Source organism: Pterocles gutturalis, unplaced genomic scaffold, assembly GCF_000699245.1.
Source record: "Pterocles gutturalis isolate BGI_N339 unplaced genomic scaffold, ASM69924v1 scaffold40956, whole genome shotgun sequence".
In the NCBI taxonomy this organism is placed as follows: Eukaryota; Metazoa; Chordata; class Aves; order Pterocliformes; family Pteroclidae; genus Pterocles; species Pterocles gutturalis.
In genome coordinates this window covers 5,032-18,025 of record NW_010099230.1, presented here as the reverse complement: position 1 = coordinate 18,025, position 12,994 = coordinate 5,032, and the positions used below count along the sequence as shown (strand labels likewise).

The following is a 12,994-nucleotide window of genomic DNA, read 5'->3' as shown; positions in this document are numbered from 1 at the left end:
CAGGAAGGGCTTTTCTGTCGAGTTCCGTGGATTTTCTCTGTGGGGGTTGTCTCTGTTGGTTGTGAGGGACAGAGGCACAGTGGGGTGATGTTGGGGGATCTGGGCGGGTAGAGGGTTTGTAGGAATTGCATGGAGAGCTGGGGTGGTGGGAGAGAGCTGCGCAGGGTGGGCCTGGAGAGGGGAGAGAAGGGCTTCCTACATCCCTCCCCGGGAGAACGCCCAGGTTCAACCTTTGCCTTCATCAAAGGTGCTAAAAAGAGACTTTTGTTTTAAAGATGAGTAATATATTTTGCACTTGTAGTGATACAACACTTGGGGCAATAAAGCTCAGCTGTATACCAGGGTTTCAGAGCTGACTTTGGTAACATTGCATCTGTTACAGGCTGCAGCGTGTTTTGGTAATGAGGATTGGGACCAAGTTCTTCAGGTTCTGTCAAAATGATGCTCCGCAGTTTCTCTGCTGCTAAGTCTTGGTTGTGTAGCAGGGGCTGTGTTTAGTGGGTGGGAGCGGGAATGCCAAGGAGTCTTATGTTTAAGACTGCTTTAAAAAAAAGGATGGTGGAATTTGTTTTTCATTGTTGCTCTTTCATATCTTTTGTGTTTAAAGTCTGTCTTCTCTCAGCTGCGGCTCTCTCCAGGCCTGCGTAAGGTGCTGTTTGCTACAGCTCTTGGGACAGTTGCGTTGGCTCTTGCAGCTCATCAGCTGAAGCGTCGTCGTCGTCGAAAGAAGCAGATCGCTCCCGAGAAGTGTGACTTTAAGCCTGGAGGGATCACAGTGCCCATCCTGACAAGCAGAAGGGTCTCATCCGTGAAGAAAGGTTGGTGTTGCAAAAAGGGAAAAATCTCCAAAAGCTTTTTGTGAGGGAGCAAAGAGTGTACAAGGAGAGATGGGAAGTTCCTGACAGCTGGGGGGAGAGGAAACCAAAGCTATTTGTGTAGTGCATCCATGCAGAATGAAATCGGAGGCCTGAAGCAGAGTGCCATGAACACAGGGTTAACGGAGGAAAGGGAAAGACCCTGAGCTTAAAGCCCTTGCGAGGAAAAAGTAAATACTGGGGTATTCACCAAGGTTTGCAGTTCCCATCCCCCTTCCTACAGAAAGACTGTGGACCCGTTACACTGTGCTTCCCCCATAATAACAGCCTGGGGCACATGGTGACCTCGTTGTATATTGATCTCAGTGATGCCAGTATGATGCCTGACCCAGGGGTCCTGCGTGCGGTCACATCAGTGAGGTTGGGTGGTGGAGGGGAGGGTGGCCTGGGCCAGGCTGGGGAGTCGGAGTGTCCATCCAGCTCTACGGCAGCTCCCGGACCTTGAGCAGCTTCTTCACCTGGTTCTGTTCATTTTTGGGGTAAGACTGACCCAGGACCTCAGCAGAGCGCTTTAGGGCTTAAGCATTTGTTCTGTGAAACACATTAAAATCTCTAAGTGTTTTTAATAATAACTAAGGGAGCAGTGTCTGTCCTCTGCCTGACCTGAGGGAAGTTGGAGGAGTTTCTTCTTGATGCTTGCTACTTGTGCTTGCCTGCTGCCATCCATAAGTGGTGTATAATATTAGTTCAGCCTCAGATCCTCACTGATACCAGCTTTCTTAGTGTCGCAGAGCAAAATAGAGCATACGGGAGACCAGTGACTCATTTATAGGTATTGGATGCTGCTTTCCCCATCTGCAGTCACACTTGACAGGGTGAAGTTCCTCCACTCTTCACAGCTGCAGTGAACCGGGCCTGAAAACCTGTTTTTGTGTGACCTTTGTGTACCCTATCTTGCAGGATACTCCAGCAAGAGAGTCCAGAGTCCTGGCAGCAAGAGCAATGACACGCTTAGCGGGATTTCCTCCATCGAGCCCAGCAAACATTCCAGTTCCTCCCACAGCCTCGGCTCGGTAAGGACCTTCTCTGCTGGGCTGGGAGAAGCAGGGCTGGAAGATGTGAGTGCACCCACCTGTAACGAGATCACCAAGTCCCTGGGCTTGTGCTGGTCTGTTGGTAGTGCCAAAGCTTTCAGAGCAGAGCAGGTTACGGTGTAATTGTAGGGCGGGTTCTGAAATTAACCTCGCAGTGACTGGAGTTGTGTGCATGAAATTGGAGCAGCATTTTCCTGTGGCCCAGAGCCCTGGGGTAAATCCCACTTTGGCCAACGAGGGGCTGCAGGACTTGTGTGTGGGATGTGGCTGTGATTCCTTGGGGCTCTCTGTGCCCCCCTCAAGGCTGGGTTGTTGCTGGGTCTTGCAACATTGGGGAGCTTGTTTGCTTCCCTCCGTACTGGAGGCTTGGGTGGCTCAGCGGCTCCTGTGCTGGGGCTGCTCACAGGTTGCTTACTTGTTAAAACTAAGTTCACTACCAAAACGTGATAGCTCTGATGGGGAAACAGTGCAGGTTGAGAACACAGCCTGGTTGTTCTACCTTCTCCAAAGCCAAAAGCAGCCTATAAATGTAGGTGATTCCGGCTTGACCAGGTAGGAGAAGCCATCACAGCTTATATCCACCTCTTGTGAGACCAAACGCCAAAGCGCTGGAGAGCGTTTGTGGCTTCAAGACCTGTTTTACACCCCCATTGCACAAAGCCTTGCACGCTGCTGTTGGAGCAGTGGGTGGCACAAGCAAACCTCTGCAGCTTTGTGCACAGTGACTTACTGCAAAACACCCCCTCGGCATCCACCTGCCTGGGCTCGGCGGCTGGTTAGCAATGCTGGGGCAAGAAGAGGGAAAAATCACCCCTTCGAAGGGAGCTGTTGGCCACCAGCACCCTACAGTGTCTGCAGGCATCACTGTATTTTAGCTTGTCCTGTACAGTTAAAGCACCTTAAAGTTGACAAAAATCTGTGCTGGCCAAAGCATGTCTCCAGCAGGCGGCAGTGCCGGCACGGCGCTGGGCGTGCAGCCCTGCACCAGTATTCCCTGGGGTAACTGGGATATGATGGGACGTGTCAGTGTGGACTGAACTATGTCCAGCTCTGGCCTCCCTGCCTCTGCAGGGACTCCTACGTCCATTTAATTCCCCTGTGGCTTCTCCCTTCCCACAGATGCTGTCTGGGCTATGTATTGCTGAAGTCTGTTTCTCTTTAGATTTAAAAAAAAAAAACCAAACCTAAATTCCTTTTTCCACTGCTGGTGTATGGGTGGGGGTATCCACACGGAGAGGGATCTGTTCCCGTACCTCCTTTGTTGTGTGGGAGCTGAGCGTCTGTGACACCGTTCTCTGCACTTTGATGTTACTTGATGGGAAAACAGCTCATCCTTTGCGCAGCTGCAGCTTCTGGCTGCTCTCTCATCTGCTCCTGGGACTCTCCTTTGCCATCTAGTAAATAAGTCAGCAGCAGTGAACTGATGATTTGCAGTTCTGGATCTCAAGGTGATTTATTAACACTCCACACAGATTAATCAACAGAGGCAGGGCAAGAACTCATCTGTCAGATGATTCTTGTAGTGTTTTTTCTAGCATCAGTCTCACATTTGGACATCTTTCTTTAAGCCGTGTGAAAACACTGGTCATTGTTAGAACCCAGCACTTTAAAAGACATTTATGCACTGGTGTGAAATTGGAGAAAGATGGCAATTTGCTATGTGGATCTTAGAGAATTCAAAAGCCTTTTGCTGTTTTCTGCTGCTTTCCTGCAGATGGTAGCAGTCAACTCTTCGAGTCCAATACCAGGATCTGCAGGGATGTGGGACGCCCAGGCAATGGGGGATGCTGGAGCTCTTGGTGATTCCAGTGCAGAGAGCCTCTACATTCAGGGTAAACAAACACAAGGGTAACATTGCCCTGGAGGGGTTGGTAATCACTGTGAGAGCAAAAAGAGGGTGTAAATTGACATAGAGTGTCAGCAGCTCAGTGTAGAGTTCTCATAGGAAGCTCTCTCACATTCTCGATTTAAACTCAGTCACTTTTTAGATTTAAAAACCTATCTTCTCCTAAAAAAACCATATTTCTCTGTTAGTGAATTATTTAATTCTAAAATGCTGCTCTTTGAGCAAGAGGCTCACCTTGTGTGGAGAACAGTATTTTGGAAGTAACATGGCCAATGTTGTAACCAGTTTGGGGATGTTCTCCTTAACTTCTAATCCCAATTAAGCCATATTTAAAAGGGAAAGAAATAGAGTACATTATTCTTTCTTATCAGTTTGGGGAGGCTTCTCTCTTCACTGGATTGTTTGAGTGAGCAAATACTCATGCTATACTGCTTTGTTCCCACATGGCCTGGGACTCTTACAGCCTGTCTCTGGTTGTGTTGCCAGGCATGGAGCTGTTTGAGGAAGCTCTGCAGAAGTGGGAGCAGGCGCTGACCATCAGACAGAGGGACAGTGCTAGTACCAGCACGCCCATACCCTGGGACAGCAAGAAACAGCAAGAGAGCATATCTGAGAACATCCCAGAGGTAGGTCCCCGCTTTTTCCTTGCAGTTGCCAGTTGGGGAACATGCTGAAAGACCAGCCTGGGTGCTGGAAGCAGTAATTAGGAGGTTAAAAGAAGAGCAAATTAAGGGCAGAGTTGGGCCAGACTCTGTTTAAGAGCTGTCTGTACCTGCAGCTTCCTTATGCAATGAGAGTGGGTGTTTTTAATTTCTTTTTCTTTCTAATAAGTCTCACCCCCTCATTCCCCAGCTCTTCTACCTACCTTCCAGCATCGTGTCAGTCACCGTCATGCAAGTCCTCCAGCAGCAGAGGCTGCGGTAGGAAAAGGCTGTAACAAATACAACAGCGGAGAAGAAGAAATAGCTTTTTGCCTGGCAGGGTTGTGTCTAACTTCTTAATGCATTTGAAAGTGGAGATCTTGGTGGTCACTGTCACTTCCTAGGAAGCTGGGTGGGGAAGCAGAGGCCAGCTGCCTGCATGTCCTAATGAGTGAAGTGAAGTGGTAACTCGGTAGGAGCTAAGTATGCCCCTGCTCACTGAGGAAGTGGGTCAGGGAGATGTGTAACTCCTTCTGCCTACAGCTATGGAAACAAGGGGTTTAGGACAATGCCCTGTTGTCTTGGGCTTGAGGGCAGTGCAGGGAAGACCTCTGATAAGAGGAGATCCAAACTAGAAATGCTCAGTGACAATCACGAAGCTAAAGAGAGCAGCTGTAGCTCAGGACTGTGCAAGGAGCTAAACTCCCAACTCTCCAGGAGTTCTCGCTGGAAAAAAAAGTGTTCCCAGGCTGTTATAAACAGGGCCTGGTGTAGTAAGAATGTGGCATATTTGTCTTTTGTGGTGGATAATGTTTATCCAAGTCAACTCTGGATTCTCTTGTTGTTGTCTCTCCTTGAAGAATTTCTAAAACTGACTTAAAAACAGTTGATTCATTATCAAAATAGATTTTGTGCTTCTTGTTAATGCTTCTGTCTTCTGGGTGAGATATTCATGCAGACATAGGGGCATGAAGGCAAGATGCTGTGTAAGTCTTATTTTTTCCCCCCCTGTTTTTTTCTATCCTCCTGTGCTGCTTACAGCAAACTTTGCTTATGCCCAGCACCTTAATCCAAGGGCTCTTACTCTGTTATCCAGTTCTGGATACTCTGTTGTATTCAACACAGGTTTTTGGATGTGATTCCCCCTTGAAATTAGGCTAAAGTCACAAATCAGGAGAATTAAGTGATCTGTAACTCATTAAAATACCTGTTTTTCTGGATGGCAGCTTAAAGTTCTTATTTTTTTTGTTCCTTTTCTAATGGGAAACCAACATTGTAAAGCTAAAAAGCCAGAGGCTGCGTAGAAGCTTTCCTCCCCTTGTGTTATTAGCTGCATTGTAGGATTAATGAGCTCTCTCTTCTTTTTTTTTTTTTTAATCATTTAATCTGCGAACTGTAAATCCCATTTTACTGAAAATTTCCTTCCATATTTGTGCTGTCAATCTGTCTTTGCCCAGCTGGCTAACTAAGGGTGGCATTTCTGTATGTTCAAGGAGGAGTCCCAGAAAAGGGAGTTTGCCGAGAAGCTGGAGTCCCTCTTGCACCGAGCTTACCACCTCCAGGAAGAGTTTGGGTCTTCGCTTCCATCTGACAGCATGCTGCTGGATCTGGGTATGTGAGCTGGGTTAGAAATGTATTAAAATGCCAGTTTCCTGGCTGGTTTTATGTCTTTTCTGTAAGCTAGGCCATGAAGGAGTGACAAAGTGCTGTTTGTGGGGGAGGGAGAGTGCGAGCACAGGAGCTAAGAGGAATTCTAGTCCATGAACTCCAACACATGCAGCTTCTTCTTCTCTTCCAGAGAAGACCTTAATGCTTCCATTGACGGATGGGTCATTGCGGCTTCGGACGGATGATGAAGACAGCTCAATTTCTGAGGACTCTTTCTTCTCTGCAGCAGAGGTGACTTAAGTTTCAGCTGTGTGTAGCAGTCTAGCTGCTTGGAGGGGAGCCACAAAGGCGGTGAAGCCAAACACGTCTTGGTAGAGGATGATAAACCATGGAGCAACAACAACAGCCCTAAGCTGGGAGGTTAATGATGGATGTGAGGAAAAGCTTTTTCACTGGGGGCATGGTGCAGCCCTTTCCAACCAGCATTTCCATGTCATATTCCTATCTACTGTAGAAAATATACTATAAAAGCTAGGAAAGTGCTGTAAATCTAATGTAACGTGGCTTGGTTCTGTAAATTTTAGGGGATATCAAGCTGTGATGGCTTAGAAACTGGTGGGAAAAGAAATATCTTTGCATGAAATAATTGGAATTGACAAAAGTTTGCCAGCTGAAGAAGGCACATCATGCTTGTGTGCAGTCTCTGAGTATTTGCAAATATTTAACGAGATCATTTTGTTCTTCCCATGCCTCTTGCCACTTCTACAGCTATTTGACTCTCTCCACTTTGAGGAAATACCATTCCACCTCTCTAAGCCAGTAGCGGCATATGAAGAAGCTCTGCAGTTAGTGAAAGAAGGGAAAGTTGCGTGCCGGACGCTGAGGTGAAGTGCCAGCTAGAGTTGTGGGTCCTTGTGTCGAGGCTCCTTTGAGCAGTGTGAACACATTATTTGCCTTTGAGCATCCCTACAGCCAGAATAACCCTTTGGGGATGGAAACTCTTGGCATCCTTCCTGCTGGTTTGGACTTCCCAGGGAACTAGCCCTAGATTTTAGGTGACATGTTAAGAAAGGGTAATTGTCCCAGGAAGTTAGCAGTGAGAAATGTGCCCCTTCTGTGTGGCTGGCTGGCATGGTCCCCTGCTGTCACAGCCTTTGCAGAGGTGCTGTGGTTCCCCAGGGAGCTGTGCAATGGGAATGCAGTTGTTATTTTCTCCTAGGCACAGACTGGGAATTATTTTTTTTAGGGGAGCACAGTTGTTAGCAACATGGACATCAGGAGAGCTGAAATTTATGCATTCCTTCCCCTTTGCCTCTAGGACAGAGCTCCTTGGCTGCTACAGCGACCAGGATTTCCTTGCGAAGCTGCACTGTGTCAGGCAGGCCTTCCAGGTGAGAACGGCTCAAGGCTCCCAGGTTCCCACAGCACGTTGCTGCCAGCAGCGTGTTCTCCTCTGTTTGCGCAGGGGTGAAGTCTTTGCCCCTCTAGACCAAGGAAAAGCAGAATCAGCAGCAGCCCAAGCTCCCCTTGCTTAACTGTAATCCCGTCCTGATCGATTTGATTTGGAGAGGGAGAGGATCCCCTGGTCCCCGTGCCCAGATGAAGTGGGGGTTACATGGCCACTGACACTGGTTTAGTTCTGGGAAATGGAAGTTTGGTAATTTCAGAGCTGCCCAGGAGCCACTAATCCCACTTAGAGCTTTTCACTCGGCTGGAGTCAATCCTCTGAAGTCGGGGAGCGAGGTTTCCTTCTCCTTACTGCGATCTGCATCCTAGCAATGTATGTCTAGAGCCTGGGCAGCAGCCTTTGTGCCCTGGCCGCACTGCCAGGCCGTGGGTCCTGTGCCTCTGTTCTTGCCTCTTCCAGTCTTTCAGCCTAATTTTAAACTCGCTTCCTGGAGAGAGCAGTTTTATTTTCTAGGCTTATTAAAGGTTAATGATACTGGTGCATGCAGCATTGCACTGCTTTGTGTCATGTCCTTTTTTCTCCCAAATCAGAACTCGTGGGTATAGGCGTTCACAGGAGACTTGTGTTCCCTTTGCAGGAGCTGCTGGAGGATGAAAGCAATCAACTGTTTTTTGGGGAGGTTGGGAAGCAAATGGTGATAGGACTGATGACAAAAGCTGAAAAGGTAGGAAGTTTGTATAACAACTCAGCAATGTCTTGTGAGCACAGGGATGCTTGTTCCTCTATCCCAGTCTGCAGTTTTTCCAGTGTCTTGGAAGGAGAAAACTTCATCTGTATGCTGGTGACTGTTGTGAGAAATCAAATGCCTGTGCTTTTAATCTTGTTTAATCAAATTCTGTTGAAAGAACCTCTCTGTGCAGCTCCTTTCTGCACTTTGATACTGTACCTCTCTGGGGTGAACAGAGGGTATAGGCTGTGCATCAGTGATGGCATCATCTCAAGAAATATAGGAAAGGGAAAAGAGAATCAAACCTTTACATCAACCACATACCAGCTCTCAGATCTGGCTTAGTCGCTGCTCATCCTCTAAACAGGGAGATCATCACTTGTGCTGCATTAGTCCCTTGCTGGCTCGGTTTGCTTACAGGTGTCTCAAGCTACTTCCTGAAGAAGGTGGAGCAATGAAGGTGCTTTGAGTCACAGCTGAACCCAAGGCCATCCGTGCCTCCCAGAAATACATTCTCTTTCTGCAAAAAGAATGTTTTGTCTAAAAGCTTCATCCAGTTTCATGCATTGATGTTGATGTTAGCTCAAAATAGAGGAGTCAAACTTTGAAATGTGTCCACAACTGTTTTACCTTCTGAAGTGTTTTGTTTCTCTGCTCTCCCAGAATCCCAAAGCTTTTCTGGAAAGCTACGAGGAGATGCTACATTATGCACTGAAGCCAGAGACGTGGCCAACTACTCAGCAGGAGCTGGAGGGAAGAGGGGTTGGTAAAGATGTTCTCTCTAGAAGGTTGCAGAGAAGTTGGAGGATAATGGATGTGCAGGAATGGCCCAGGAGTGGAAGAACTGCTGCTGCAATACAGTTATTTTTCAGTTGTACATTGTTAGGGAAGGCAGGGGGTAAACTAGCTGTTGGGGTGTTTAAACTTCATGGCAAATCTTGCCTTCAGCAACGTCAGCACTGCTGTGGTTAAAAAAAAACCAAGCCCCAAATGCCAACTCAAAATTCAGAATCCCAACTTTTTCTAGAGGGCACAAGCTACTGTCTGGAGGTCTGTACGATTTGTTTGCCTTTTGACTGGGCTTTTCCTGGACACAGGATTAATAAGTCTCTGGGCCAGGCCCTCTCTGGGATCTGTGAACAGAGTGTACACAGTTCAGTCCTCCTGCCTCGGTGGCAAACTTCAGCTCATTAGGTTTTGTTGCTTCAAGGAAAAGAGTAAAGTCCATCTCCTTTTTTGAAACCCGTTTCCTTTACAGACTGTTCTGCTCTCTGACAGGTGGTCTGCATGAGCTTCTTTGATATTGTGCTGGACTTCATCCTCATGGATGCTTTTGAGGATCTGGAGAACCCGCCCTCCTCCGTGCTGGCTGTGCTGCGTAACCGATGGCTCTCCGACAGCTTCAAGGAGACGGTGCGTCATGCGGGTGGTCCCTGCGCTGAGCAGGAGGTCTCAGTGCCAAGGCTGGGAAAGAATATAACCTCAGCTGGCCTGGCTGAGCTCAATTTTCTCTTTAGAAATCCCATGCTTTCCTGAAGCACTGAACAGCCACTTTCTGGTACATGTAAATTGTTTACAGGAAAGCTTTCCTTATTTTGAAAGCATCTGGTTGGCTCCAATGGACTTCTTTCTCTAGCGGCCTTTGTCAGTGGTGTTGTGGAGATGTTAAAAGATGACAGCACATATTTTCATGAATGAGGATAAGAAGATAAAAATGTAGGGATAAACATGGGTGTGTTTTTGCTCCTGGCTGTTCATTCTGGTGGTACCTCAGCAGAGACTGAGGCTCAAGTGGCAGTGCTTTCCCCTCGTCCTGCCCCCCAGCTGCAGGTTTGAGACTGATTAGTTTCACAGCCTGAGAAGAAGATGGTTGGGAGGCACCTTTTAGCAGCTGTCTGCTTACAGTCTGCATTTTGGGGTGTTTGCCAACTATGTCAGGTCATATTAGCAATTTTTGAGAATACTTTGGCTCTTCTGCAATGGATCTGGAGCGGCCAGATCTGTTTCCAGTTCACTTAGATTTTGTCACTAACTTTAGAGTTGGTGACACAAAAAGGCCTCTGCTTTGGTATTTTGATGGCAATGTGTTGGTAAACTGTTCTTTTCTGAAAAGTAATCCCAATAACTGCTGGTCTCTCTTTGTTAATTGTAGGCGTTAGCAACGGCCTGCTGGTCAGTTCTGAAAGCAAAAAGGAGGCTTCTGATGGTAAGCAAAGTTAATTAAAAGGGAAAGAATCTAATGTATTTGAAGCTGAGAAGATAACGCCTAGATCTTGACAAAATACAAAATCTAAGTGGTGTAAGACTGAGCTGAATCTCATTCTCTGTGATGCTTTAGGGCACTGGGGTCCTGCTGTCATTGCTCTGGTGCCATGCCAGTGTTTCACTGAATCAGTCTGAGTTTATTAGTTTATTCTCCTTTTTTTTCTTAATGTGAGGATTCAAAGGACAATGTTGCCTGTCTGGTATTCCCTCTCCTTGCTCACAATACTGTAGGAATAGTCACAAACACCAAGCGACAAGGGGCTGCTCCTGAACTGCAGCGTCCCTGCTGGCAGCACAATGAATGCCTCGTGTGCTTCTCCGCTTCCCAGCGCTGACTGGTGACTCAGTATTACTTGATGCATTTCCCTCAAATCTGTGGCTTTCTAGAGTGTCACAGCAGATTAGTTCATGGACCTGGGGAACAGGAAGCCACAACTTCACAACCTCAGTTCTGCCACAGGCTCTGTGGCCTCTGGCAAGTTTTCAGCTCCTGTCCCACAACCAGCTGGTACAAGTGGGTTTTCCTCGTGAGATGGTACAAAGAGAAGTGAGAGCGTTGGAAGCGGTATTGGTGCTGTCATGCAGTAGCTCTGTCTTAGATATTTCCTGCCCTTTCCTGGCTTGGTCCAGATATTATCGAGTCTATAAATACTGCTTGAAGGTTGCCTTTCATTTTCTTCTATTTATTTTCCTCCTGAAATAGTAGTTTTAGAAGGATGAAGATAGAAAGCTCTAGTCATCCTTTAAGGGATCTGAAAGATAAATGTAATGCTGCAGGAAGAGATGTTCTTAAGTAGCTCTTAACTTGTTACTGAAGCACAGTGCTTGCTGTCATGCAATTTGTTAGCTGATATGGAATAAGCTGTTAATTCTGTCTGAGGACCAAGACCAACCAATTCTTCCCTTCCCTGTGGCAGGTACCAGATGGCTTTATCTCTCATTTCTACTCCGTATCGGAGCATGTCAGTCCTGTTCTAGCCTTTGGTTTTCTGGGGCCCAAGCAGCAGCTATCTGAAGTCTGCGGTTTCTTCAAGGTAAGAAGTTTTTTTGTACCTAATCTGTGTGAGACTCCTGCTGCCTTCTGGCTTGAAGGTGCAGATGTGTGCTTTTGATGACTGATGGGGCATTAAGGAACTTGGTTCTGTACAAAAGCCTTCTAAAGATCACTGTTTTTTGAGATGCAGATTGCTGAATCTGGATTGGTAAGAATTCCCAACACAATTTACCATAGCTGATAGCAAAAATGTGTGATGAGATCAGTTAATACTGTCAGTAGTGGAAAAGATTATGGGTTCATATGCTGAAATTATATGTTGTCGGATCTTACGTGTTACGTATTTGATCTTAAAGCCTAAATCTGCTTGTTCTTGTAGATAATGTCATGACAGGCTGCGTTGCATTCATTAAATGTTTGCATGGGTATTGCCGCGGACATCAGCATTGCCTTCCTGGCTTCAGGAGCTCTGCTGTCCTGTTTCAGAGGCAGGGGGTTAGCCACAAAAGCAATACCCAGCCTGAAGCAGATCTTCATTCAGGTGGCAGATGTGCAACATTCCTTACGGGGTTTTCTACTTGCTGTCGTCCAGGCAGCTGCTGATGGCAGGTGGGAGGAAGCCTTCTTACTGTAAACCTTCCTTTTGTCTTTGCAGCATCAGATAGTACAATATCTGAAGGACATGTTTGATTTTGACAATGTGAGATACACAACAGTGCATTCGCTGGCAGAAGACATTTTGCAGCTGTCACGGCGGCGCAGTGAGATCCTCTTGGGATATCTGGGCACTGAGACTTCTCCCGAGATGAACGGCACGCTTCCTGGCGAAAATGAGCCACTGAAGGAGCTCATCTGATGTCAGTCAGGGGAGGAAAACAGTTTTGTACAAGGACCTTTTTCCTCCCAGAGATGGATAAAACTACCTGCAATGCTCAGTGTTGGCAGCAAGACTATCTCAACACACAGCAACCTGGTGGGACCTTCTGCTTTTTGTAGCCAGTAGTGTTTGCTGGGATGGATCCAGGACCACTTGCCAGCTTATGGTTTGAATTTCTTCTTTGTTCCACCTTCCTGTTTTTATTATTTTTAATGTGTCATATAAACCACAAACTGCCTGGGCCCAGATTTTTGCCCAATTCTCTTGAATAGGGCAACATATGTACCCATTTTGCCTGTGCGTTTTCTGGGAGATGATCCCTGACGTTTATGATTGTGTGTGGGAGCAGGAACATCATTCGTAAATTCTCCACTTGACCCTTAGCTTCTCAAGGAGGCTTTGTTTGCTTTGGGATTTTTATTATCGTTCTTCTCTGCTGTGTTTCTACAGACATTACTGCTGATTTTTACCTTGGGTGTTTTAACACATGCAATGTGACTAGCAAAGATTTCTTTCCCAGAGGGGAAGAAATACTTCTGTAAAGCACTGAAGTGAAATGCAAACTTCTGTAACCAGTCTGGAGCTCTAAGGAAGTTGGTCTGTTCCCTCTGTGTTGGTGCTCTTTGCAGGCCAGATGGCGGGCTCTGTGCCGTGGTCATCCCTGCTTAGGAGATTGCTGAGGTCTAAGTTTGCCCCTAAGGCAAGCTAGTGTGAGGAGA

General features: G+C 46.9%; 1 protein-coding gene across 1 annotated transcript in view; it reads left to right on the top strand.

The window, feature by feature from the left end:
- FAM73B (family with sequence similarity 73, member B) overlaps positions 1–12,254 on the top strand; it is a 12,376-nt gene extending 122 nt beyond the window's left edge. The window contains exons 2-15 of the mRNA XM_010075723.1: positions 608–818; positions 1,776–1,888; positions 3,624–3,741; positions 4,242–4,381; positions 5,890–6,007; positions 6,195–6,295; positions 6,773–6,888; positions 7,323–7,395; positions 8,050–8,136; positions 8,803–8,901; positions 9,418–9,552; positions 10,292–10,345; positions 11,322–11,438; positions 12,054–12,254. Coding sequence (XP_010074025.1) covers positions 608–818; positions 1,776–1,888; positions 3,624–3,741; positions 4,242–4,381; positions 5,890–6,007; positions 6,195–6,295; positions 6,773–6,888; positions 7,323–7,395; positions 8,050–8,136; positions 8,803–8,901; positions 9,418–9,552; positions 10,292–10,345; positions 11,322–11,438; positions 12,054–12,254 — 1,683 coding nt within the window. The remainder of the gene's footprint in view (positions 1–607; positions 819–1,775; positions 1,889–3,623; positions 3,742–4,241; positions 4,382–5,889; positions 6,008–6,194; positions 6,296–6,772; positions 6,889–7,322; positions 7,396–8,049; positions 8,137–8,802; positions 8,902–9,417; positions 9,553–10,291; positions 10,346–11,321; positions 11,439–12,053) is intronic.
- The last annotated feature ends 740 nt before the right edge of the window (positions 12,255–12,994 follow it).